At 38.5% G+C, this 26,829-nt stretch overlaps 2 protein-coding genes across 3 annotated transcripts in view; both read left to right on the top strand.

Moving 5' to 3' along the window:
• Nucleotides 1-3,683: 3,683 nt before the first annotated feature.
• LOC107802356 (uncharacterized) lies at nt 3,684-9,949 on the top strand. Of its 2 annotated transcripts, none has more exons than XM_075247756.1 (3): nt 3,684-4,095; nt 8,276-8,788; nt 9,019-9,331. In XM_075247756.1, the coding sequence occupies exons 1-3, from the start codon at nt 3,796-3,798 to the stop codon at nt 9,115-9,117; spliced, it is 912 nt and encodes a 303-aa protein (XP_075103857.1). In that variant the 5' UTR covers nt 3,684-3,795; the 3' UTR covers nt 9,118-9,331. The 2 variants fall into 2 exon arrangements, with proteins under 2 accessions (XP_075103857.1, XP_016481322.2); XM_016625836.2 differs by lacking the exon at nt 9,019-9,331 and adding an exon at nt 9,373-9,949 and having other exon boundaries at nt 3,686-4,095.
• A 1,261-nt stretch (nt 9,950-11,210) lies between these two features.
• The window catches only part of LOC107781169 (DNA polymerase delta catalytic subunit), a 43,214-nt gene continuing 27,595 nt past the window's right edge, over nt 11,211-26,829 (top strand). The window contains exons 1-12 of the mRNA XM_075247107.1: nt 11,211-11,566; nt 12,422-12,532; nt 13,465-13,571; nt 13,683-13,842; nt 14,760-14,955; nt 15,052-15,187; nt 15,276-15,413; nt 16,003-16,080; nt 16,430-16,521; nt 17,109-17,175; nt 17,286-17,357; nt 19,701-19,787. Of these exons, the coding sequence (XP_075103208.1) occupies nt 11,305-11,566; nt 12,422-12,532; nt 13,465-13,571; nt 13,683-13,842; nt 14,760-14,955; nt 15,052-15,187; nt 15,276-15,413; nt 16,003-16,080; nt 16,430-16,521; nt 17,109-17,175; nt 17,286-17,357; nt 19,701-19,787 (1,506 nt within the window). The 5' untranslated portion in view covers nt 11,211-11,304. The remainder of the gene's footprint in view (nt 11,567-12,421; nt 12,533-13,464; nt 13,572-13,682; nt 13,843-14,759; nt 14,956-15,051; nt 15,188-15,275; nt 15,414-16,002; nt 16,081-16,429; nt 16,522-17,108; nt 17,176-17,285; nt 17,358-19,700; nt 19,788-26,829) is intronic.

Genomic DNA, 26,829 nt, shown 5'->3' with positions numbered 1-26,829 from the left:
TGCTTGACTTCGGACTGAGGTCTCCTTTGACCGGATGGAACTTCAGATCCAGGCTTGGCTTGTGAGTGGTTATCTCCGGCAGATTCCCCGTCATATCGAGATGAGACTAAGCGAAATAATTTATGTTAGTTATAAGAAATTGAATGAGTTTTTTCCTGAGCTCGGGACTTAACCACGTGCCTAGCTGTACCTTACGATCAGCCATGTGTTCGATAAATATGACTTGCTCTAGTTCTTCGATTATTGATTTGGTGGCATCTGAATCATCGGGGACAATGAAAGACTTGTGAACTCCGTAATCATCGTCTTCATCCACCCCCTACTTCTCTTGTTCCATCGAGGCCAATATCGGTAATTGCTATTTCGTCTTGACCCTTCTATGTCAAAAGTGCGGATACCGGGATCACCTCGTCGACCACGAACATCTCCGTTTGCGGTCGGTTGCTCTCCATAAAATGTTTTAATTCCTCCAGGCGTTGGGAATTTCAGCACCTGGTGTAGTGTCGAGGGTATTTCCCTCATGTTGTGAATCCATGGTCTCCCGAACAAAGCATTGTACCTCATGTCTCATTCGATCACGCAGAACTTCATTTCCTGATTGGTCCCGACGGTGTTCACCAGTAATGTTATCTCCCCTTTAGTGGTCTCACATGCCATGTTGAATCCGTTTATAACCCTGACTGCATGCACAGTTTGGTCTTGTAAACCCAGTTGTTCCACGACACTCGATCTAATGATATTGGTCGAGCTACCTTTATCAATCAACACACACTTAACTCGATATTTATTTATGAGTACAGATATTACCAGTCATCATTGTGAGGATGCACGATGCCTCCAGTGTCCTCGTCGTTGAAAGACAGGGTCCTTGTTGGTACGTAAGTTCGTTTTTCTCTCGTGATGGATACTTTGGTGCGCTTTAACATCGACCCCTAGGGAACGTCGACCCCACCGATGATCATGTTAATGACATGCTGAGTTTTCTCTTGCTCGATCTGATTATTAGAATCTCTATTCCTGAAATGATTTTTTGCTCGATCGCTCATGAACTCCCGGAGATGTCTGTTGTTGAATAACCGGCTACTTCCTCCCTTAATTGTCAACAATCCTCTGTTTTGTGGTCGTGTGTGCCATGATACTTGCATATTGAGCTGGGATCCCTTTGGGCTGGATCAGAATGTAGAGGTCGAGGCCACTTGGTATCTCTGATACGTATGATGGCGGATACGATAGCAACAACATCGACGTTGAAGTTGTACTCCGATAACCTAGGCGCTTCCTTAGGCCCGACGGTCCTGTCAAAACCGTTTTTGCTCATGAGTCCCCGGTTATTTTGACTCCGATCGCTTCTCCTTTCATTTCTCACATGGTTTCATCCAGATCTGTTACCCCTACGATCGCCGTTGTACGGCTGATATCGATCCCCATTTGACCTTGGTTCACGATCAATGCCTCTTTTAGGCATGTCACCAGCTCGGATAGGATAAACATACTCAGAAGGGGCCCAAAGCTGATCATATTCAACTCTAATTGTTTACTAATATCGGTTATGCATATCGACCCAAGTTACGGCCGGATATTCTACCATATTTTGCTTTAACTATTGTGAAGCCAACGAGCTTCGAGTATTAAGTCCTTGGGTGAAGGCCGGAACGACCTAATCATTTGCCACCGGCAGCAGGTCCATCCGTTCCATTTGAAATCTTGACACGAACTCCCTAAGCATCTCGTTATCTCTTTTCTTTACCTTGAAAATGTTCGATTTCCTGGTCTCGACCTTGATGGCTCGAGCGTGTGCTTTTACAAAAGCATCTGAAAATCATGGCAAATGAGTCAATAGAATTGGGGGGGGGGGGAGGGGTAAGTTATGATACCATATCATAGCTCATTTTGACAAGGTCTCCCCGGACTTTTTCAGCAAGACAGATTTGATCTCATCATCTTCTAGGCTGTTCCCCTTGATGGCACATGTATATGAGGTCACATGTTCATTTGGGTCAGTTGTCCCGTTGTACTTAGGAATTTCAGGCATGCAGAACATTTTTAGGGATCGACTTCGGGGCTGCGCTCGGAGGGAAGGGTTTCTGAACAAACTTTTTGAAGTCTAGGCCTTTCAATATCGGTGGCATTCAAGGGATTTGGTCGACCCTGGAGTTGTAAGTCTTCACCTTTTCGTCGTTGACTTCAGTTTTCTTTTCTCTTGTTTCTACCCATTTTTTCAATTCCTCAAATCATCTTTATTATCTTGGGGTTGGTCCCAGGTTCAGCTTCATTCGGCCTATCTGCGACTGGTTCATTTCTGCGAGTGTTTTTCCGGGATGATTCGGGCTCAACTCTACTGGGAGCGCGACTTCGGTTCTGCAGTTGGGCTATCGCTGCATGCTGAGCCTGCAACATTTCGAAGATCACCCGTAAGCTGATCCCATCTCCTTCACCATCGCGAGCATTTTGGGCTACCGACCGGACTCCCATGCGTACACTGTTATCGAGATCGGTGGGCAAATTCATGTTGACAGCCACATGTGAGCTGGCATCGATCGGGTCCACGACCGAAATTTCGTTGGGATCGGCGGGGGTCACCTTGTTATCGGGCTATATTGTTGTTCTCGCCATGGTGACTAGACTTAACATCCGTGTTTAGAGGGGCAGATTGAGAGTTCGACATTTTAAATGCATACCTAAAATCAAAGATACTTCAAAGAACAAGTGTGAAGTAGGGTGTGTTATGGAAATTTATATGAAATTGCCACCATTATCCTTAACCCCACGGTGAACGCCAAACTGTTTACCCTCAAAATTGGATAATAATTAAATTTATAAGTGATTTTAAAGATATGCGGATTAACTTGATACAAAATGATAGATTGGATTAAAATGAACAAATAGAAATACAGTAAATTCAAACCACGCAGGGAAGATGTCTTTAGTGTTAGTGAACTATTTTTCCTCGATCCGAGCTCACAATGGTCAATATCGATGAAGGAAAGAAAAGCCTAGATTAACAGTGAAAATAATAGTATATTGCTTTGGAATGCGTATTACAACGTGCTTAATGAATTATTAGACCCCATTTATATAGTAAGGGAATCCTACTCTAAGTATAGCTCTATAAAAGGTAAAAAAGTCTTCTGTTTAATTGATTGCTGATTCTACACCGATACGTGTCGAGATCCACGCCGTGATATCCGGCTGGTCGCGGATATTACGGCCTCATGTTGGCCGTGCATGATTGCCCGGCGACGCTCTCCGAAGTCCTTCAGGTTTTAGGTCGATCTCGAATCGTGACCCTGATATTATCGAGGGTCGATGCTCACCCCCCGTATTCTGACTCGAGGATATCCTTGCTTCGATTCCGATCTTTCGCAATCATATCTCGAGCTCGTTTTACTTGTAGGGGGTCGAGAGTGTATCACGAGCCCGATTCTTACTCGTACACACATACCTATTATAAAATATGAAACAAAACGAATTAAGTTTGAGCACTATCAAGAGTTGTAACGAAATAACAAGTATAACTTCTAATAAGAAGATAATTTCTTAGTCATGAAAATGAAATTACCTTTGATACACGTACTAATTATTTTCTTTGTTACATATTCTCGAATAACATGAATGACAAGAAAAAATAAATACTCCAATAATGATTAAATTATTATAATATAACGATTATATTTTATAAGGTTGCTATACATTATAATATTTGTGGGGATCTTCGCAAAGAAAGAAAAGAATCCTAAAACCCTGCGGCCTATCGGTTTATCTTCTCCCTCCATTTCCACTGTACCATACAATACAATGGCCACCACTTCCCTTAGAACGCCCACCACTACCGTAAGGCCGCCGTCCACCCCCGTCAGCGCCTCCGCGGTGAAACCCAATTGTATCACTTTCTTATCCTACTTACACCGCAGACGGGGGCAGACTGCACTACTTCCCCGACGGTGTCGTATTCACCACTCCGCTAACACAATTGTTCAGCTGCCGCACCGGTCGGTTGAGAAATTTATAGTCTTTGCTTCAAATGGGGATGCTGCTGAGGCCGCTCAAACCGAGACTCAGGAACCTGAGCAGGAGGTACAAGAATCCGAGCAGGAGGTACAACCCTTTATCCTGCATTTTTTATTCAGATGCACAAGCTCAATTAACTATGCTTACCGCTGAATTAATTGGGTCGGCTATTTGAATCATTTGTAGTGCCCATATCTAGGTTTTAATCCCACATTCGACGAGGGAATAGTCTCTTGTCTCCTTGTATAGTATTGGGGATACTCACCTCATGAGCTAGATTTTGGCTTGAGTTATGCTAAGTCCATTTTCTTTAACACTAGGCGGAGAATTCCCAGTGAATTTAGTATTTCCAAGCTTCATCATAATTAGATTACTTTTACTTTATCCTCTTCCTTTTTTCAAAGGTCAGTTTGTGACTGACCCAGCGGCAGACTCGCGATTTTAAGGTTATGGGTGCTCACTTCCTTTAACATAGTATAAGTGCACAACTATTTGAACACCGAAGTGAAATTAAAAAGTTAATGAGAAAACTACAATCATTTTTTTTTGGGGGGGGGGGAGCGCGTGATGCGTTTTGGGGGGAAGTGTACAATAAGGGTTTGGAATCCTTTAGAAGCATTCATATTTTCCCTTTCTTTGCCACAATGGCTTAGATAAATGTGAAGAAATCATCTAATGTATTTTGTCTCTACTAGGACTGTCCTTGTGTAATTTGTAAGTTGTGTGAAGATAGTCTCACAACATCTGCCCTTAGCTTTGGTTCAATAGCAAAGGTAAAAAAACGCTGGTGAGTGCGCGTGAGTTCGTATCCTGGCTGGTGAACCAAGTCTAGTATTTAAGTGAATAAGGATGGAAGGGTGTGCCCACTATCCATTAAAAACAACGAATTTCTAGATAATCTGGAAAAGTATAACATTTGACATAGAGTAAAATCTTCATGTTGTTGGCTAGAAAACAATCAGTGAAGTTGGGTTTGATCTCTGGCCTAGGTGCGTTAAGAGCACTAATTATTAGGTGATTATGCAAAGCAATTGAGATGTCTTTTTATGACGTTACCTCTATTTGCAACATTCCATGTGAGATGCCATCTTTACTTCTCCACATCCTTCAAATGGTGAACTTGCATATTTATCTTACAGTAGCTGCATAACTCAATAACGGGTCCTTTGATTCACGTCTAAATCTAGTGAATAAAAATAAAGATTTTTATGCATGGAATGCCTACTCTAAGAACATTTTGTCTTTAGATACTTTTTTCTTGGAATTGCTAGTATACCTTTTCCTATGTTACATTTTATTACGCATAAAATAATACATGGATTCTCACATAAGTTATACCAGTATCATTAGTCAAGAGTTTAATGCCAGAAATCAATCGTTGTAGTAGTTATGTTGAGCCTTAAACTGGAAATCAGACATTGTATTAGTTATGCAAAGATTACATTTGTAATGCAAGAGTTTATGTTGCAAACAAACATTATACTAAACAACAACAACAACAACATAAATCGTGTAATCCACAAGTGGGATCTAGGGAGGGTAGTGTAGAGAGGCTATTTTCGATAGACCCTCGGCTCAAGAAAAGCATAATCACAATAGTTATGAAAAAGAAATAAGGAAGTGGAGAAGCCATAAAAAATAGAGCAGTAACAACATCAAGATAATAAGATAACCGAAGCAAAAGAAACATGTAGTAATAGATATCTAAGAATAAGAAAATACGAGAATAATATTAATACATACTGGTATGGAAAAGAAATACGCTCAACTACTTACTAACCTTCTACCCTAATTCTCGACCTTCACCCCTCCTATCAAGGGTTATGTGCTCGGTAAGCTCAAGATATGCTATGTCCTGTCTGATCACCTCTCCCCAATACTTTTTCTGTCTACCTCTACCTCTCCTTATACCCACCATTGCAGACCTCTCACACCTTCTCACTGGGGCATCTGTGCATCTCTTTTTCGCATACCCAAACCATCTCAGGCCTTCTTTCTCGCTTGTTGTCTGCCACGGAGGCCACTCCTACCTTGTCCCGAATATCTTCATTCCTAATCATATCTCTCCTAGTATGCCCACACATCCATCTTAGCATCCTCATTTCCGCTACTTTCATCTATCTTCTGGACATGAGAGTTCTTGACCGGCCAACACTCCGCCCCAATACAACATAGTTGGTCTAACAACTATTTTGTAGAACTTGCTTTTTAAGTCTTGGTTGCACACTCTTATCACATAAAACACCGGCTGCGAGTCTCAATTTCATCCATCCTGCTCCAATACGATGTGTGAAAGCATCGTCGATCTCCCCATTACCTTGGGTTATCGACCCAAGATACTTGAAATTTTCCTTCTTGGGATGACAAGTATATCATGCCCCACTTTCACGTCAGCCTCATATGTTACATCAAGGAACTTGCACTCTAAGTATTCAGTTTTAATCCTGCTCAACCTGAAACCATTAGACTCCAGGGTTTGTCTCTAAACATCCAGCCTATCGTTAACTCCGCACCGCTACTCGTCAATCAGTACTATATCATCCGCAAATAACATGCACCATGGCACCCCCCTGGATGTGTCGCGTTAATTCATCCATCACCAAGGCAAATAAAAACGGGCTAAGAGTTGATCCCGAGTGGAACCCCATCATGACTGGGAAGTGTCCGAGTCTCCTCCCACCGTCCATACATGGGCCTTGGCTGCATCATACATGTCCTTAATCACCCTAGTGTATGCTACATGTATATCTCCATGAAACCTCTTTTGGGACTTTGTTGTATACTTTTTCTAGGCCACCAAACACCATATGTACGCCCCTTTTTCTCTCCCTATACTGCTCCACCAATCTACTAACTAGATGAATGGCTTCAATAGTCGAACACCCCGGCATGAATCCTAACTAGTTCTCGAAAATAGACACAATCCTCCTCACCCTCTTCTCCACCACCCTCTCCCAAACTTTTATAGTGTAGCTTAGCAGTTTGATACCCCTATAGTTGTTGCGATGTTGAATATCACCCTTGTTCTTGTATAGCGGAATCATTGTACTCTACCTCTATCCATCAGGCATTTTTGTTGTCCTAAAAATAAAAATTAAACAACCAGTTAGCCACACCAAACCTGCCTTGCCCGTACTCTTCCAAATTTCCATCGGGATCTCGTCTGGCCCTATCGCTCTTCTCCTACTCATCTTACGCATAGCCCCCTCAACCTCCTCACTTTTATACACCTATCGTACCCAAAATCAGGACGACTCTCGGATGCTCCAAATCACCCAGCATAATATTCCTGTCCCCTCTTCATTCAAGAGTTTATGGAAGTATGTCTGCCATCTACGTCTAATGTGTGCCTTTTCCACCAATACGTTGCCATCCTCGTCGTTGATGCACTTCACCAGGTCTAGGTCTCTCGCCGTCGTCTCTCTCGCCTTGGCTAGACTGTATAACTTTTTATCCCCGCCTTTGTCTTCAAGTTCTTCCTACTATTGTTCAAACGCTACCGTTTTCGTCGATGTGACCGCTAACTTCACCTCCTTCTTCGCCGTCTTATACCTCTCCCTATTCGTCCTCTTGTCCTCCTCATGTTTGCTTTCCACTAACTTTGCATAAGCAACCTTCTTGGCTTCCACTTTCCGCTTTACCTCCCCATTCCACCACCAATCACCTCGATGTCCACCAAAGTTACCCCTCGAGACCCTCAACACCTCTCCTCTCTAGCTACTTCCCTAATGCAACCAGCCGTCCTATCCCACATATTAGTTACATGTAATTTCATGCCAGGAATGTTATAATTGTTGATGCTGGTTGGTAACCTTCTGCAATCCCCCCTCCTCTATCAGGGTTTACCGGCTATTCGCAGCTCGTATAGGCAGAGTTCATTAAGAGTGTGTATTCGGTATTTAATATTAGTCTATAGTTGTCCCCTTTTCCTTACCGGGTGTTCTTTTCCTTGGACGGAGTGATAAAAGACAGTAGTTTTATTCCAGCATGTACTAGGTTTTGTTAGATGTATATCTTTTTCCGCATGGCAGGCATATCTATGCGGGTTTATACAAATGAAAGAACATAATGTGTTTAATATTTTTATTAGTTTTTTTCTTCATCCTTTTATATCCTTTTGTGGGCATGCAATGTTTTGACTTTTGAGTATGCTGATGAGGGCTATTGTGGTTTACCTTTTAACTTAAAACTTGACGTACTGTAGTTCAAAGTCTTTGAATTTTGAAACTGTACTGAAATTAATGTGTGTTTCCCTACCATTGAACAGGAGAATGTAGATGGTGCTGCTGCTGAAGATGCTTCGGATGAGGGTGACAATGCAGCTGCAGATGAAACTGCATCATTCATTGCAACTTCATTGCAGTTGTACAGAGATGCTTTAGCAAATAATGACGATTCAAAAGTTGCAGAGATAGAAATTTCCCTCAAGTCCATAGAAGAAGAGAAAATTGAACTTCAGAGAAAAGTAGCCTCATTGACCGAAGAACTGTCAAGTGAGAGCGACCGGGTTCTTAGAATCAGCGCTGACTTCGACAATTTCCGTAAGAGAACAGAGAGAGAAAGACTTTCTCTTGTGAAGAATGCACAAGGGGAAGTTGTCGAGAAACTTCTATCTGTTCTGGACAATTTTGAGAGGGCGAAAATGCAAATCAAGGTGGCAACAGAGGGAGAAGAGAAAATTAATAATAGTTATCAGAGCATTTCTAAACAATTTGGGGAAATCCTTGGATCTCTTGGTGTTGAGACTGTGGAGACAGTTGGGAAGCCATTCGACCCATTGGTAAGTTTCTGAAACCCGTGCCTCTAATTACAAGTACAGATGTATTCCCACATACATACACATGCTTGAATATTGTAAAGCTGCTTTCTTTCCTTGCAGTGTGATGCTTGTTTGAATAGATAGGTAGATATAAAATTGTATTGTTCAGAGAAAACAAAGTTACACTTTGAGCTGCCATCTTCTGTTGTTCATGTAGTGATGCTTCTATTTGATCCTTGGCTTTAATGCAGGCCAGTTCCCGAGTTGGCTCAAAATTCAGTCGAATTATTGATGAGCTTTTTCAAAAGCTGTCTAACATCTATTCGGTTTTTAGGAAGACCTCGACCTGATTTTAAGCTCAATCTAAATCAGCATTATTTTGAGCCAACTCGGTGAGTTGACAATGTAGAGACTTGTGGTATTCTATCATGAAGGAATGAAACAAGAATTTGTTCCTTTTGACTTGTAAATCGATATAACATTGAAATCTGTTTGCATCACACGTTATTGTAATATGGGGAAAACCTCTTATATAGTTTTATGCCAAAAGATCATATTTTGTTACCAGTGTCTATTTAAGTATTGATTGGTCTTCCCATGATCAGCTGCACGAAGCTATAATGCGTGAGGATTCAGAGGAATTTGAAGAAGGTGTTGTATTAGAAGAATATCGCAAAGGTTTCAAACTTGGAGACAGACTCTTACGTCCTTCAATGGTGAAGGTGTCGGCTGGCCCAGGGCCGGCAAAGCCAGAGACAGCGGAGCCTAAAGAAGAGCAAAACGAAGTCGAGGAGAAGAGTGAGGAAGGTACTGCTGAAACAGCAGGTGATGAAGGGACAGGTGAAGGAGGTAACTAACTACCAGGTGATGATGTGACAAGTGAGGGATGTAACCTGTGATTTCTCTTTTGTACAAGCAAAGAAAAGGACATATTTCCTGGTTTGATTGAGGTTGAGATAGGTTTTTGCTGGTATACCTTTCAATTTTCATTAACTACTGTTTATCTGAAAGGACATCATTTTAGGTCAGTCGGCTTATGACTGCTGTCTTAAACACTATTTTTTGAGGCTTTGGATAGTTGAGGATTCATATAGTCGATCCCAACTAGCTTGGGATCGAGGCGCAATTGTTGTAATACTCCGGAAACAAGAGCGTAATGTCATATGCCAGATGTGACTTGAATTTTTTCTTGCTCTAGCTAAAGAGCTCCCTCCATGCTCTGCTTCTTATAACGAAGAAATTGTTTTATTGGGAAAATTGCACATTTAACTCCTCTAGTTATAGATTAGTTTTCCTTCACGATCATATAAGCTTTTACTTCATACGCTGCTCCAACTAGCACCTAGATATTATTATCGATCTTTAACACTAAGGAATTGTTTAGTAGAGTGTATAAGAATAATGCTGAATATGGTGTATTAATAATGCTCGTATTAGTTATGCTGACATATTTCTTATACATTGTTTGGTTTGATGTATTAAAGCATTGCACAATTTCTAAAAGAATTGTTTGTTTACACAAATACCCTCATAACCAATCCATCACTTTATCTTTTTAAAAGAAACATATGTTGTTTATATGAAAAAAATTTAAAAAAATTATTTGATTTGTCTACCTATATTGTAGTATAGAATCGAATATTTATTTATAAAAAAAAATATGCTAAGTATTTATTTATTTACTAGGGATAAACCAAGAGATGGGTTGAACATTTAATTCAAGTTAATTTCTTCATGATACATAAAATTAAAAAAACGACTTCTTTTACCATCCGATTTGTAGACATATTTTATGTTTTGATAAAAACTGATGCAACCAGAAAATTGTACTTATTTTTGGCAGTAAGATTACAACACTTGTTTAGTAGAAAGAACAATATCAACTATTTTTTTTCTCACGATATCTCTTATATTAGAAGCAACAGTTGGGCTTCTTGAGCTGTCTTTGTCATCAACATGTTTGTCTGGCTATCAAGTGCTTCTCTGGCCTTTCACCACAACCAATGGAAAAGTGAAGACTCTAAAGGTTTAAAGTTGACAATATTAAGGGAAGGAGCTAAGTTTCATTTAATCACTAACATTTTGAACATATCAATTTGATTATCAACCTGGTCTTTTAACTCATTGGGCATATAATTTCCAGCCTCGAGTGCATACGTGCTAAAGAAAGAGTATGAGTGAAAATAAATTCTAAATTGCAAGCTATAAGTATGAAATTTTAGCGAAAAATAAAAAAGAAGAAGAAACGAGTGATAAAGTAAATAATTTTCTAAATAAACTACGTAAACAAATTAAATTAATACATGAGGAGTAAAGAAATAAGGTTAAATGAAGTCTAGAAAAAAATTCAGATGATTATAGTATTTTCAGGGACCACATTGACATTCAGATGAAACTATAGCTACCAAAAGTGCAATTCCACTTCTTTCCTCTTCTTTACAGCATATACCCAGTGAAACTGGCGGGAATTAGCAACACAACAACTTCCAAAACCCTCTCCACGTACCCCCCTCTTCCCCAAACTACGGCGAACCACCATGAACAGCGGCAACTCAAGGAAGCGATCGGCGGCACAAGCGGTTGCAACGCCGTCGCCTCAGCAGCAGCAGAAACACCACGCCGCCATGGAAGAAGAAGACCTAGACGAGGACGTTTTCCTCGAAGAAACATTGCTTCAGTACGAAGAAGATTCCCAAATCCTCCGTGAACTCGAAGAGCGCCACGCCCTAAATGAGCGGCTTCAGAAATGGAAACGCCCTCCTCTTTCTCAAGCTTGCCTCTCTCAGTCCCAAAGCATATGTACGGAAATTGTATTTGAAATTTTCGACCTCATGCTTTTTCCTGTTTTTTGGTTAATTTCTAGGAAATTTTTGTTTCGGAAGCTTCTTTTTTGTTTTCCCTGAATTTTAACCTATCTGGTGAATTTGGATGAACGTTTAGGGTTTCTGAAATTATTTTATTTGAAAATAGTAAACTAAGCTAGTTTAAGTGTTTATATGAGGAAGCTATTTTAGTTTAGTATAGGAATTTGAAGATCATTTATATTAACTTTGAGTTCAGATTCTTAGGATTTTTTCTTTTTATTTATTTATTTATTTATTTATGACTTGGAACTTTCTTATATTTTATATTTTCCTTGAATTGTACTACTATAACTAAACCATTCTATAGTAAATTAAGGAATAGAGTTCAAAAAGGTTTTATTTCATTTTCTAATTAGCAATTTTGTATTCATTTAATATCTAAAACAAAAAGATGGATTTTGAAGAGAAAATAGAAAGAAAAGAACCTATTTTGGATCGTTCAGAATTGATATTAGTCTGACATCGCTAATAGATATAAAAGTAGAAACGTTTTGTTACTCCCAAAAGTTTGAAGCCTTTTTGTGCTCTTGGTATGAGGGGCAGTTATTTTAGTTCTTAAGTTCATATGGAATCTTATTAAGCAAGTTTATATACTATTAACAAAAATAAAAAATTAAGCAAGTTTATATATTGGCTTGAGGGCAAGATAGGCACGTGGATCTGTATAAAAATTAAGAAAAGATAGAAAGTTAGATAGTTAGATAAAACAAAAAGGTTTTGAAATAGATCAATTAGTTTCAATGAGTTCTCACTTTCACGATTTCACATTTTATTTGGTGGTCTTTCACAGCGTTTCAGCAGCTGGAGATTGACTACATTATTGGAGAGAGCCATAAAGAATTGCTGCCTAATTCTTCTGGTCCAGCTGCCATTTTAAGAATCTTTGGGGTCACCAAGGAAGGTTTGTCAGTGCTTAATTCATTGCTGCAACATGCATTTGCAACTTTTGTTGCTGTATTATAGTAGAAACAGTGCTATATATCTGAGCAAGAAGATTTGATTCTGGCATGTCAAATAAATTGATAATCCCCTCTAGGTATAAATGCATGTCATGAAATGGAAGTAGCTTGGTTGTTTTACAAATTAAAGCGTCCTAAGGGCTGCAACCAAGTACAATTTAGAACATAGATTTTCTCTCAGCAGTATAACAACAACAACAACAACAACCCAGTATAATCCCACTAGTGGGGTCTGGGGAGCGTAGTGTGTACGCAGACCTTACCCCTACCCTGAGTAGAGAGGCTGTTTCCGATAGACCCTCCGCTCCCTCCCTCCAAGAACTCCCCACCTTGCTCTTGGGGTGACTCGAACTCACAACCTCTTGGTTGGAAGTGGAGGGTGCTCACCACTAGAGCAACCCTCTCTCAGCAGTATAAATGTATTGGAAATAAATATGAGTTGAAATTGCATTTTAGTGAATTTTCTCGAGTTGTAGTATTTTATCTTTTTGCTTCTGGATTCCATTAATTTAAAAAATTGTTTGTGCCATTTCATTTTTAGAAGAAAGTTATAGCTTCTATTTTAGTTTTTTTTCTATGCTATCATAGATGTTAGAAATCAACACAAATAGCTTAAGTGGGCTGTTCTTGCGATTTTGTGCCAATCTTTCTTTATTCTTCACCAGTTGACATTAGTGACAAAAAAATGTGGCCTTAGGTTCAAACGTAATTTAAAATAGTATTTTTATACAGTTTCATAAATCCATGTAGATAGGGCAAGGAGTTGAGTTCAGAAGGAACACAACAACTTGGAATCCATCAAATAATGTGTTTATTGAAGTTGATGTAGCTTGTCTTCCACTTACTAAGAAATGTCTGTTTATGTGCTGGTCAGGAAATAGTGTTTGTTGTCATGTACATGGATTTGAACCATACTTCTACATCAGCTGCCCTCCTGGAATGGGCCCTGACGATATCTCCCGTTTTCACCAAATTCTCGAGGTATGTTGATCTACTCATTTTTATAAGCACGCATTGATTGAATTTTTCACCAATTTGGTATATTATTGGCCTACGCTGCATTTGCTATATTATTCTTGTTGGTTGCTGCAGGGTAGAATGAGAGAGGTGAATAGGAACAGCAATGTCCCTAAATTTGTCCGTCGCATCGAAGTAGTTCAGAGAAGAAGCATCATGCATTACCAAAAGCAGGCTTCTCAGCCTTTTCTCAAGATTGTAGTGGCATTGCCAACGATGGTTACCAGTTGCCGTGGTATGTTTTCTGGTTCCTTCTACCCTCTGATTCACTTATTCACTTTTACTTTATCTTTCTGATACAGTTGCTTTGCTGATTTATGCTTTGTTTTGTGCTTGTGACACGCACACACAGAGTAGTAAAAGTTTTATTGATTGCAAAATCACGTGCTAGGAAGTACAATAGGATGTTATCCGTAGTTAAAATAATCTGATCAATTATGTTATCAAACTAGTGAACTGTACCACTGCGTCCTCCTCATATGTGTTATCTTTTAGATTTCAAAAAGAAATTAACAGACTAAGATATTCATGTTTCAAACTGCAAACAACTGCAGATCTGCTCTTGAAACATTGCTGGTTCCTTTCCTTCCATACCATATAATACAGCTGAATGGTTCTCCAAATCGTCCGCTGTTTGTTTCTCATTTTACATCCAGTCTAGCACCAAAAGTTCTTAGAAGGTCCTTGGCATTACCCATTTCATCTCAAAGTTGTTTAAAAAGAGCTTCCTCAATTGAGCAGTTATCGGCAATAATATGATGTGGTACATTAACCGTTTCATTCATCCAAATTGCTTTTTTGAGATTGTAGTATAATTAGTATGGTGTTTTCTTTGCCAGTTTTGTCTTCTCTTGCCATGATAACTTTGTTTATTGCTTCACATTGAGCCGTAGTTGAGAATAATGTAGTTGCATCTTACGCTGCCTGTGAGATTGCTGCTTAATCTTCTCCGTTAGCTGAAATTGCAGAGATAAATTTGTTCCGGTAGTATTTGGATTTACTTTCTTCAACATAATTGGATGCACCAAAGTTGCAATAAAATAGGACTTTTTTATGATTGTTTATGTTCTAATTGATTTTATAGAATTGATTCTATTATGCCAATCCTTTTTTTCTTCTTTTTCCATTTGATTTAGATGTAAAATGTGGCAGGTATCCTTGATAGAGGTATTCAAATTGATGGGCTTGGTATGAAGAGCTTTATGACCTATGAAAGTAATGTTCTTTTTGCTCTTCGCTTCATGATTGACTGCAACATTGTCGGTGGCAACTGGATTGAAGTTCCAGTTGGAAAATATAAGAAAGCTGCAAGGAATCTCTCCTATAGTCAATTAGAGTTTGATTGTCTGTATCCTAATGTATGGCAGAATATACGATCTAAAGGGCGTATTCTATTCTCTTAATAAGGATCATTACCCTGAACTTCCTTAACATTTACTTTTAGCTATTCTGACTTGATTAGCCATCCTCCAGAAGGAAAATTTTCAAAGATGGCTCCGTTTCGCATATTGAGTTTCGATATTGAATGTGCTGGTCGTAAGGGCCACTTTCCTGAGCCTACTCAAGATCCTGTTATTCAGGTCGAGTCCCCATTTATTCTGTATATCTGGAAAATATATCCATACTGTATACTTTCATGTTGCTGACAAGATTTTAACTTAATTCTAGGTGGCCAATCTAGTTACCTTGCAGGGACAGGATCAGCCATTAATTCGTAACGTGATGACCCTTAAGTCATGCTCACCTATAGTTGGGGTTGATGTTATGTCGTTTGACACAGAAAAAGAAGTATTGCTGGCATGGAGGGTAATCTTTCTGCATAACATTTTATATTAATTGGATACATTTTTCCACCTTTCTTCTCTTCCTTTCGGTGTTTGTGTGTGTGTGTGGGTTTTGGGGGGGGGGGGTAGGCAGCCTGTATACAGCAGTTGATTCTTTCTATTTGACTCCATATGATGGCAGTATTGTTCCTTATAACCTGTTTCTTTTAGTGTGAAACACTCCGTTTCATCCAATTTTTGTTTCACATTGTCCATATTGTTTTCTGCTCCAGATGGTAATGCATATGCAGAAGAGTGAAGAAGGTTTAACACATGAAATTTGGTCAAATTAGAAGTTAAAAATAAAAATATGTACATGATTTTCATGGCTATTTACGCTTACCTTGGCATATGAATCTTGGTTGATTGGTGCTGAGGAGGTGGTGGGACTTTCTAAAGTTAACATGAGCATAAGGTGTTTGGATATGCCATTTTAGTCTCTCATACATTAGTTTGCATGACTGCATAACACTGTTCTAGAATACTTAAGTTACCATAAAAAAGAGATTCCTAACTATTAGTTTTACAAGTAACCAATATACTTTTTGTTTTAACATTCCCTTGACTTGCAGGACTTTATACGGGAAGTTGACCCGGACATCATAATTGGATATAACATCTGCAACTTTGATTTGCCATATCTCATCCGGGTAATGAGCTTCTTATGTTTTTCCATATTATGGCTCCAAAACAATGATATAAGAGCTAAGGTGAATTAAGATGTGCTGGGCAATCTTAACGGTTGCCTACTTAATGTACTTGTAAAAAGGATGGATTTCTTAATTATTGATTGGAGTAAGCAATGAGGAGAACAGAAAGTCCATAGACAGAGGTAACAGAACCCCTATATGATAACTTGCGGTTACTGTGAAGCTGATGGTAGAACTGAAGTGGAAAAGCTTGTTTCTTTCCAGCCAAAAGATAATGGGGAAGGCTAGGTCAAGTTTGTTTTGCCATGTGTATTATTGAACTAGTTAAGACATTTTATCTTCATTTCAGAGAGCTGAAGTCTTAGGGATGGCAGAATTTCCTCTGCTTGGACGCATCAGAAACAGCAGGGTTCGTGTAAAAGATTCAACCTTTTCTTCAAGGTCATCTTATATCTTTTCTTTTGTTATCTTCTGTGTGTTCTAAAATGTTTATAGGTTTCTACTTTATCTGTGGGTAAAAATATTATCACTACAATCCTGTATTCTTTTTTCACTTGGTGTCCGTTGACTATATTTGTATCTAAACTTTGGTCAGTTCAGTTTGCATTTATATGTTCTTCCATTACTGTCTGTGGTTTCTGAAATATGGCATTGTAAACTAATCTGATACGTGTTTTAATCAGCTGCAGCTTCTTAGAACCTTTTTAATCTCTCTCCTTGTAATATGTTAGAAATATGAAGCGATTAGGATCTCTTGTTGGCCTCCTTGAGCATTGTATTATCTGCAAAGGTGGACTTCTAGCACTTCTTAATTCAAATATTTCCCAAAATTCACCCTATTGAAACTCAAAAATCAGTGCTAGTTGTTTTGTATTCATAAAAGCAAATTTCCCCAAGGCTTCACTGAAACTCAAAGATTAGTCAAGGCTAACAAATATATGCAATTGACTTTTGCTTTATAATTTGTGTAGCTGATTTTATAAAAAAGCTTATGGAGCTGTGAACTGATATATGGGTTTATGTTGCAGACAGCACGGGACAAGGGAAAGTAAAGAAATAACAATAGAAGGGAGAGTTCAATTTGATTTATTTCAGGTTTTGTTCATTACAGCTGTATCCATAACCTGTTCTAATTGATATAGGGAAGATCTTCGCCAAGGAAATAAAGTGAATGTCAGTGAACCTGTTATTCTTTTGTTTTGCAGGCTGTGCAAAGGGATCATAAACTAAGTTCTTACTCACTAAATTCTGTCTCAGCGCATTTTCTTAATGAGCAGGTTAGACTTTGCTCATCTCTCTATATTTTCTTGTCACATACTCCTATATCTACCCACAACCATGCACCTTCTGTGAATAAATTTGTACAGGAAACTTTTTCTTTCTTGTCATAATCAGATATGATACCCCTTTGGAAGGGCTATCAAATATACACTCTTGTTTATGTTCAAACACTTTAACTTTTTAACGTCTTTTTTTTTTGAAATAAGTAACAGTATATTCATCAGCATTTAGGGAATGCTGGACACCATATTTACAAAATATCTAACCACAAACACTTGTTCATCTTACAAGGATTACTTGCTAAGACTAATTACAGAGATTCAACAAAATAGTAAAGATTCAGCATCCTCTATTAGGTTTTCTTTACACCAGAAATATAAGGATACTACACAGTTCATCTTAATTCTCTCTGTATAGCTTCTGCTATCTTCAAAGCACCTTGCATTTCTCTATATCCACACATTCCACCAAATACAAGCTGGGATAGATTTCCACCACTTCTTTTGCCTTGCACTGCCTCCTGCTTTGTTCCAGCACTTCAGCATCGCAGTAGTTGACTGTGGCATGACCCATTTCAGTCCAAACATGCTCGAGATATCTGCGACAGTTGTCAAGTCACTTTGCAGTGTAAGAACAAATGACTGTTATTTTCAGGAGTTTCTCCGTTTCCGGGACTCTAAACTTGAGAACTCCGGTTAAGAGTGGAGGGTTTCTGTCCATCTCACCTCTCTCCTCTGCTTATGCTGACCAAGTTTGAGTGTTTCCATATGGGCCATAGCTCATGTATATATAAGTACAACATAAGTAGGCCTTGTGGTATTGGTATGTAATTTCATTGTGAATAGAGTTGGTGCGGTTGAATGCATGTGTACTCGTTAGCTTTTTGTTTGTTCCCCTTATTATTTTGGCATGTTAATTGTGAAATTAATGGCTGCACCTATGTTTGATCCACTAGAGTTAGAAAAGAAAATTTTTGTGATATGCATGAGTGACCCTGAACTTAGTAAAAGAAGAGCGGAGGAAATGCTCAATTTTGTGCCTGAAATATGGGTAAAAAGTATTTGAATTTATTTTATGCAAGTTGCATTTGTTAAATTCTCATCCTTTTCCAAGTCACAACAGCACATGCTTATCGGGGAAAAAGGGTAATCAGTATGGGTTTGCTACCAGCCATCACATGACAATCTCAAGCACCATTCGACAAACATCTTTATATCGATTTAAGTATTTCATATTTGCATTTGTGTCTATCTGGTGCTACTTAAATTTGTGATGTAAGCATTTGCCAGTTGGAGAGTAAGAAGATTGGATGTGTGCAAGGAGGAGTTGGGAAACTTTCCCCTTTTTGTGTTTTGCGATAATATGGAGAGAAACAAATAAAAGAGTTCTTTTATTATAAATAGAAAGAACTCCTCTTTACTCCATTTGTATGTTTGGTGTAAGAGGGATGTTGCATATTTTGTAGATGATCAAATTGGAGTTTTTTGGAAGTTTAGTATTTTACACTTGCATATTTCTTTTACTCAATTTATCATAAAATTTTAACAAGTAACTGACGAATTTGATATACTTCTAGACTGTATAACATCTCTATGACTGAACACTTTCTAGAAGTGGAGTCAATGGCTTGTAAATTCTGGTCCCTTGAAGCTCCATAGCAAGCAAGTACCACCAAGACGACCTATTAAATCAAATTATTCGAATGATCATTCCAAATTGTCATGAAGTGGCCCCTAGGGCTTGGGCTTTGGTCTCTACTGGTAAGACCATAACTTGTGATGTGTGAGTTAGGAGACAAGTTTGGTATTTAAGTGGAGAAGGGAAGATGAGCGGTCCCATTACCACCGAGTTTCAAACCATGCACCACTGGTCCTCTGGGATTTCTCGGTTATAAAAAAAAAACTGCACGTAGCACCTAAGAAATCTGCATGCCCATTCATTGCCCATCATTTGGCCTCTCATTCTAGCTCCGGTGCATTTTGTTTTCAATATTCTCTTTAGCAATAATGCACTTTTTATTATGTTGCAATTTTTTCTTGCAAAGTTTACTTTCAGATTTTTTTCTGGTGGGGCAGGCATCTTATTCTTATTGTTTGAACACGTATTAGTAACATCATGTCATTGGATTGTGTGAAAACTGAAATTTCTGACAGAGGGTCCTGTATTCCTTTTAAAAAAAAATCTGGTTATGCTCTTTTATGTTCAGAATCTGTTCTTTTATCTCGTTAAAAATAAAGAAATAATCTGTTCTTGTTCTCCCTATCCTTTTTGTTCCTATTGAATATACATGTCTTGTTAAGAGCAAGTAATTTTTTCTAATACTACTGCTAGTTCTGCAGAAGGAGGATGTCCATCATTCAATTATATCAGATCTTCAAAATGGGAACTCAGAAACTAGGAGGCGGCTTGCTGTATATTGTCTAAAGGTGTGCAAATTCCATTCTAATAGAAATACATTCTTGAATTGGAACTATAGTGTGCTAAGTTTAGCTTATTTCATAGAACATCTGGTTCCTTAAGATTCTATATGGATTTAGACATGCAGACAGTTTTTTTTAGATAGGTGATAAAATTTTGGTCCACTATTATTTAATTTAAAATTTTCTTAATGCTTATAGAAACACCCCTTTGCTGTAGAATGCTTCACTCTAAAGATATTTGCAAATAAAGAAACCAAATATAGCTTCATCAAGAAGAAACTTTATGATCATTCACAATTTGTGCTGTATCTGTCAGTCTATAATTTCTCTAAGTGAGTTATAAAAGAGAATTTAATTGAAATAAGTGAGTTATAAAAGATAATATAATTATTATAAGTGGTTATGTGCAAGGGATTGTTGGAAATATATCCCTAGTTGATAAGTTACAGGCTTACAAGATTGCTCATAAAGGCCTTTGTCTACTCCACTTGTTGTTGTCTCCATGAGGGGACTCATATATCATCAGCCAACTGAGGATGTCAAAGTCGGGAGCATAAACTTATAGTATACCTTTTAACTTGTAATACTGGAGAAATGTCCCTTCTTAATTCTTATGAAGTGATAGAAAAAGAGTGAAATTGGGGCAGCATGACTGTGTATGGAAGAATGGTTTGTCCACTTCCTCATAAGAGAAGGCAAATACCGTAGAGAATAACCGGACCTAGGATAAATTACTACTAGACCCAATCTTCTCCACTAACCATATATTAGCGTGAACATCTTACGTTCCTACTTGCTCTACTTCTAAGCTCCTTCTACAAGTCCAACTCTTTGTATCTCCAAATTCAGACCCCAATGAGTATCTTCATGCCACAAAATTAGGTAATCTATTTTTAACTTGGTTCCATGTTTGATACAATCAACATTAACCTAGGGCATTTTTGGAGTCTGATGGATTCTTTTTCACAGTGACAAGTGGCATCTACATGAGTCATAAGTTTTAATTGTGTAGATTTTTGAGAAGAAGAAAAGACTTCTTGTATTTATGTGTATTTCTTACACCCCTAAGCAAAGATATTTATACACTAGATCCTATGACTAATTTAGGAAGGGAAATAAATTACAATCAATTTACAATCAATAAGAACAAAATCAAATCTCAATCAGAATCAAATTTTTTCTAATAAATAAGCCGATCAACACTCCCCCTTAAGTTGGTGCAAAGATGTCACACATGCCCAACTTGCAAACCAGTGTATGAAAAGTCCGTTTGTTGAGACCCTTGATAAACACATCAACTAGCTGTTTTTCTGATGACACATGAAACAAGCTCAAGACACCACTCGTAACTTTTTCTTTGATGCAGTGTTGATCAATTTCAACATGCTTTGTTCGGTCATGCTGGACTGAATTATGAGCTATGCTGATAGCAGCCTTGTTGTCACAATATAAGAAAACTTTCCGTTTTCCGGACAGTCTTAATTCGTCTAGTAATTTTAGTAACCAAAGAAGTTCACAGACACCCTGGGCATAACTCTATATTCTGCTTCCACACTTGATCTAGCAAACTACACTTTGCTTCTTGCTTTTCCAAGTAATCAAATTCTCTCCTACGAGTGTCCAATAACCGGATGTAGATCTTCTTTCATCTAAAGATCCAACCCAATCCGCATCTGTATAGGCTTCTATCTGAAGGTGACCATCTTTGGAGAAAAGCAAACCTTTGCCTAGAGTAGGCTTCAGATACTGCAAAATGTGAAAAATAACTTGCATATGAGGATCTCGGGGTTCATGCATGAACTGACTCACCAAGCTGACTGAATAGGCTATGTCAGGTCTAGTATGAGAGATATAAATGAGTCTTCCAATTAACCTCTGATATCTCTCCTTATCAACTGGCTCTCCAACTCCTGCTTGTAACTTGTGATTACTTTCAGTAGGCGATTCTGCTGGTTTGCAACCTGTCATACCGGTTTCTTTCAAGAGATCTAGAATATACTCCCTTTGAGAAATAAAGATTCCTCTTTTTGATCTAGCAACCTCAATTCCCAAGAAGTATTGCAATTTTCCTAGATCCTTGATCTCAAATTCATGTGCCAACAACTACTTCAATCGGGCCATCTTCTCTTTGTCATTCCCTATCATTACTGTGCTATTAACATAAACTATGAGAAGAGTGAGTTTACCCGTTTGATGTCTTATGAAAAGGGTGTGATCAACATTGCTTTGTTGGCAATCGAAGGAGATCATTGCTTTGCAGAACTGTCAAACCAAGCTCTGGGGGGATTGCTTAAGTCCGTACAAGACTTTCTTCAATCTGCACACCTTTTCTTGACTTTGTGTAGTAAGGGTGGCAAGTGGGCTGGTCCAGGCCCGGGACCGCGGGCCAAACGGGCCAGGACCGTTTGGCTTGGTTTTAGTGGGCCTGGGCCGGTCTCGTGGGGCGGTCCTATGATTTGGGCCCGTCAGGCCCGTGACTGTTTAGCCCGCCAGAGCTCGGGACCGGCCCGGCCCCTTAACAGGACAAACGGTCCCAACGGCTATTTTAAAAATAATTTAAAAAAAAATAAAAAAATATAGCCGTTCGGCTGTCAAAAATAGCTGTTGGCTATTTATAAAATAGCCATTTAACCCCCCCAACTTTGTTTTAATCCCAAATTTTTTATAATTACACTTTTTCCCTATTTTCAACTATAAATACCCCATCATTCTTTCATTTTTTCTTATAAAATCATCAATCTATTACAATCTCTCTAATTTTCTTCTATAATTGCTACTATTGCTTACTTTATTGTTACTAAGTGTATAATATATAAGCTATATTCGATATATATATATATATATATATATATATATATATATATATATATATATAAAAGTAATAAGCTATATTCGATACTTATATATATATATATATACATTTAATATATATACTATACTATACTATACTATATATACATCTTATATATAGTATATAAGATGTATATATAGCTTATCGAATATAGCTTTTATATATATATATATATATATATATATATATATATATAAGCTATATTCGATATTAAATATTGAATATTAAAATTTAGGATGTTAAATAAAATTTAGGTCACAATTCTATAATAAAATTTACAAAGCATTGCCTTAGATGTTTTTTTTAACATCCTTTTGTCTCTAATATCTATTTAATTTTTTTTTAAAAAAAATCCGTTGGCCCGCGGGCCAGGAGCCCGCGGGCCGGGACTGTTTAGCCCGGGACCGGCCGGTCCCTACAAAAAGCCCGTTTGGCCCGTTTAATTTGGGACCGGCCCGGGCCCGCGACAGTTTGGACCGGCCCATCAAACTGGAGGAGTTTCCAAGGTGTTTCCAAGGTGTATCAAATCTAGGAGGAGTTTCCATATACACCTCTTCTTCTAAGTCTTTGTGAAGAAATGCTTTCTTCACATCAAACTGTTGCAAGTCCCAATCAAGATTAGCTGCACAAGACAATAATTCTAATAGTGTTTAGCAACATGAGCGAATGTCTCTTGATAATCCACTCCATAAGTTTGAGTGAATCCCTTAGTCACCAATCTTGCTTTGAATCTTTGAATCAAGCCATCATCTTTATGCTTCACGGTGAAGACCCATTTGCGCCAACCAACTTCCTGTCGGGTAGTGAATGACAAGTTCCCAAGCCTTTTTTTTTGACAAGGCCTTCATTTCTTCAATCGTAGCTTGCTTCCATTTAGGATTTGCAAAAGCTTCCCTCCGATTCTGGGGAATAGACGCATAAGAAATAGATAAGGCAAATGCTCTATAGGAGGGAGAAAAAGAATTATAGGAGACTAAATTAGATAAAGGATGTTTAGTAGTACAAGATCTGACTTCTTTTCTGTGAGCAATAGGCATATCTAACTCACCAATAGAAGAAGGTTCAACTTTGGTAGATTGCACGATGACTTCTTATGCTTTATTTCTCCTTGAGTAAGTTTTGAAATCAGGCCTATCCAAACGTCCAATAGTCTCCCCATGAATTCTTTCTCCAAATTCATTTTACTCTGTGACAATGTTATCAAGATGTCCAGTAATGGAACTAGGTAGGGCTGTTCAAAACCGAACCGAAACTGTTAACCGAACCGAAGGCTTATTGGCTTATTGGTATCGGATTATCAGAGTAATGGATGGTGAACAAATTGAGATTTTATAATTAGTGACTTAACGGTTTGGGGGAGGATTACTCAATTTTCTTATCGGGTAAACCGTTAACCCGTTAAGAATTTTTATATTTATACTTTTACCCTTATGTATATAAAGTACTGTTAAAACCTAAATGGCTAAATCCCTAATTTCTAATTCTCAATAAAACTGTTGTATGTCTGTAGCTAATGACATTGGATAATTTGTTTTAGGGCTGAGCGCTTTGTACAAATGTCTTCTAATGCGACGAAAATAGCTTGCCTGATGTAGCCGACTTGTGGGATTGTTATCGATCGAAACTTTTGTTCAATGATGGTCATGGTTCGGCTTGCTAACTTTGGAAGGGAAGAGACAAAGGCTTGCTTTAAGTTGATGTCTCCACCGATTTCAAAGTATATTTTTGCCATTTTTTGAAAATGCATGTCAATGTCATTTCTGTCGAATGACACACACTTCATCTCGAAGAGCTGTCTTCGCATTTTCTCTTGTCTTTGGCCAGTATCTCCGCAAAAAACTTCATGTAAGATTCTGATGTTGAAGGCAAAATCCTATGAAGTAAGAAAAGTATTTTTGTCTTGAATCCCAATTGAGTTCCACCAGTCTCTAAGGATTCCTGAGAACCGCGAAGTTAGTTCTGACAGGATGATATACTTTTCTCGTTCAACCAAATTTTTGGTCACCATCCAAGTATAGAAGTCTTGGATCCTTTGAGGCCATTTTGAAATCTTGACGTCATCTAAGGTGAAAGTGTGGAAGCCAGTTCCAACTGGTTTTGACGCCATGGGTTCATGTCTTCTTTCTGGGATTGGTTCATCCGTCATGCCTTCTTGATCCTCCTCTACTTCAGATATTTCTGGGTCTCGTGGTTGGCTCACAAATATTGGGGGATCGACTTCTTCGGAAGAGTTTGTTGTGGATTCATTGGTTGATTGAGAGCTATCTTCCATTGTATCATCGTCTCATGAATTTAGAGATTCCGAGCATGTGGTGTCTCCTTCTGACATGTTTCTTGGCTGGGAGACATAGAGGTCTGGAGTCTTCTTATCAGAAATCATCAGATTTTCGGGGTTGGACCCTTTTGAAATTTCGCCTTGATCTCGCCTTTTCTTGGTTTGTTTGTGGGCTGCAAGAGCATCTTTCCTTTCCCAAACCATTTTTGCAATATCGAATTCAGGTTCTTCTTTTAAGGGTTGGGTGAATGAGATAAGATTCTGTGAGGTAGTAGGAAAAGTAGAAAAGGTGTAGTCCAATTTTGGTGGGGAATATGCATGTGCTGACATGGGGTAGAAGGTAGATTTTGAAGGGAAAAATGGGGTGTTTTGTGACTCAAAGCGGTCATTTCTCAAAAGTTTAATTTGTTTCTTGATTGAAATCGTCTCCTTTTGTTGTTGGAAGAACTGGAAAAGTGAAGTTCCTGGCGGACAATTCACATATTGTAAATTTGACAATCTTAGCTCCAAGGCTTTGATTAGTCCTGCATGGTGTGACGATGTCTGCTCCACCTTTTTCTCAATTGTTTCCACTTTGCTCATCATCTTGTTTTGTGTGTGGGCCACATTTTTGATGGTATTGTCAATATTGTTGAGCACTTAGTTTTGGCAGATGGAATTTTTTGATTGCCAGTTCATTGTTGCTTCGATGTCACTTGTTGGGGTTTTTTTTCCAGAAGGTAGTACTATGTTTTTCTTGGGGATTTTTGGAGCATGGCTGATACCCTCCTTTTCAAAAGGTTGAAGTGAAGGAAAATCTTGGGTATGACTGGAACTTGAAGGGCTCAACATGAATATTTGTGGTTGTGTGGACTTTTGGGTTGATGGAGTTTTAGGTTCAGGTGGCTTTTCGGGTTCTGGGTTACTAGCTGATGGTGGTTTGGGTTTTGGTGTGGTTTCACTATCTTCCCAGCTTGGAGTGAATTTTTCTGGTAATTTTGGCCATTCTTGGGGTTTGTAACTTACAAGGAATTCATATTTACCTGGACGACTTAATGAGCCAATTGAACTATTGAAGGGTCTTTATTTTCATATTTGGCTCGAAATTGCTTTTCAAGTAGTTTTCCCCTTTTTCTTGGATTTTGGTTTGGTCTCGTTGAGACCAAATCTTTCCCGATGATGCAGGTGGTCATCATATTCTCCAATTGGATCTTCCAAACAGTCTTGGCAGTCGCAACCGAGATCCCAATGGCAGTGTCCCGTCAAGGGGCATTTGAACCACCAAACTCTTCTGCCGTCTTTGTCGAAATGTTTACACTAGTCATGTTCTTCCATGATAGTTTGTATATTCCAGAAGGGTTCCCTTTCAGGGTCAGGGTCTTTGGGTTGGATTATTTGGCAAGAAAAGCTGGTTTTATTGGGTTTTTTGAGATGGGAATGGTCAAAGATTATGGAAACGGTTTTGTCATTTCTTTTGGTAAAAGTTGGCTCACCAGATTGCAGAGATTCTTCTGGTTCTCTTAGCTTTTCATAATTTGTGATCCAGGAATCCGGAAGAATTTTAACTAGTTCATCTCTGAAAATTTGTCTGGGTATTTGGGTGCACATGGTGTTTCCTTTGGTAGCATCAATATTCAAGAGTAAAACATTTTCTCCTCCGGGAAGGCAGAGATCCATGGCATGATTTTGGACCCGCCACGCCATTTGGTGATGAAAAGTGGCTTGGATAGAATCTTTGGCTTGTGGGGCACCTTGGATTTGGACTTGGATTTTGAGTGCTTCGGTTAAGTATGGGTTATAAAGGGACATGTTGAAATTTGGAAAGATAGTTATGAAGACAATTCCTGCATTCAAGGTAACTTCTGCAGTACCCAAATTTGCATGTTGGTACTCTAAGTATCTTGTATCTAGAAGAGAAAGTCGAGCAACAACAGGTTGACCTT

This window comes from Nicotiana tabacum, chromosome 24 (genome assembly GCF_000715075.1).
Source record: "Nicotiana tabacum cultivar K326 chromosome 24, ASM71507v2, whole genome shotgun sequence".
Classification (NCBI taxonomy): Eukaryota; Viridiplantae; Streptophyta; class Magnoliopsida; order Solanales; family Solanaceae; genus Nicotiana; species Nicotiana tabacum.
The sequence above is the reverse complement of the archived record's forward strand: the minus strand, read 5'-3'. Positions and strand labels throughout refer to the sequence as shown.